This window comes from Tupaia chinensis, unplaced genomic scaffold (genome assembly GCF_000334495.1).
Source record: "Tupaia chinensis unplaced genomic scaffold, TupChi_1.0 Scaffold000238_1, whole genome shotgun sequence".
NCBI lineage: Eukaryota > Metazoa > Chordata > Mammalia > Scandentia > Tupaiidae > Tupaia > Tupaia belangeri.
In genome coordinates this window covers 1,300,867-1,301,717 of record NW_006159716.1, presented here as the reverse complement: position 1 = coordinate 1,301,717, position 851 = coordinate 1,300,867, and the positions used below count along the sequence as shown (strand labels likewise).

General features: G+C 65.2%; 1 protein-coding gene across 1 annotated transcript in view; it reads right to left on the bottom strand.

The window, feature by feature from the left end:
• TBCC (tubulin folding cofactor C) overlaps nucleotides 1-632 on the bottom strand; it is a 1,425-nt gene extending 793 nt beyond the window's left edge. Inside the window, 2 exon segments of the mRNA XM_006148561.3 lie at nucleotides 42-281; nucleotides 284-632. Coding sequence (XP_006148623.1) covers nucleotides 42-281; nucleotides 284-508 — 465 coding nt within the window. The 5' untranslated portion in view covers nucleotides 509-632.
• Nucleotides 633-851: the final 219 nt, after the last annotated feature.

Sequence of the window (851 nt, the reverse complement as noted above, 5' to 3'; positions counted from 1 at the left end):
GGGGGGGGGGCGAGGAGCCCTTAGGCGGCGGGGGCGCGGGGAGCCGCGTCTACTTGGGTGGCCGAAGCAACATCCTTCCTCCGGGTCTTGAAAGCGAAACGCTTCTTCGGCTGCAGCTCCTGGCGCCGGGCTCCCAGGGCCGCCTGCAGCCGCGCCAGCGCCTCTTGTCCCTGCCGCAGGTCGTAGGCAGCTAGGAACAAAACCGAGTCGTTGAGAAGTTTCTGCAGCCCCTGAAGCCGAGCGGCCGCCCCCCCCTTTTTTTTCCCCCCCACCCCCCGCTCTCCAGAAGGTCTCCCCCCGCCGCTCGCTCCCGAGCGAAGGCAGCGGCGAAAAAGTCGCTCTTCTCCTCCTCCACCTCCTCGTTCTGCCGCTTTTGCTTCCGCCTTTCCACCTCCAGCTGCCGCTCTTGCTCGCGTCTCTGAAGCCGTTCAGGCACCAGGCTCAGGTCCCGCTGGGACCCCATGTCCCCGTTCCCCACAGCGGCAGCAGGGGAACCAGCAGTCTCCATCTTGACTTCAAGCTTCCTCTCTCGCCTTCCTTCCTCCGGGCGCACCCTCCGAGAGGCCTCCCACCAACGCGCCCTGTTATTGGCCGGACTCGATGACGTCAGCCCCCCGGCCTTATTTCCTTCGCCCATTGGTTCCTCCCAGTCGGAGGGGGCGGGCAGACGGGGCGTGGCACATGTGGGTTTGTTTATAAGAACAAGGTTAGAAACTCGCAGGCCTCCCCCTCCCCCCAGCTCCTCCCTACTACCCCCTTACAGGCCGGAGATCCGCTACTGGGGGTGGGGAGGAATGTGTGCGTGTGGTGGGTGGGAAGACAGGTAGTGGTAAGAAAGATGGAGGGGGGGG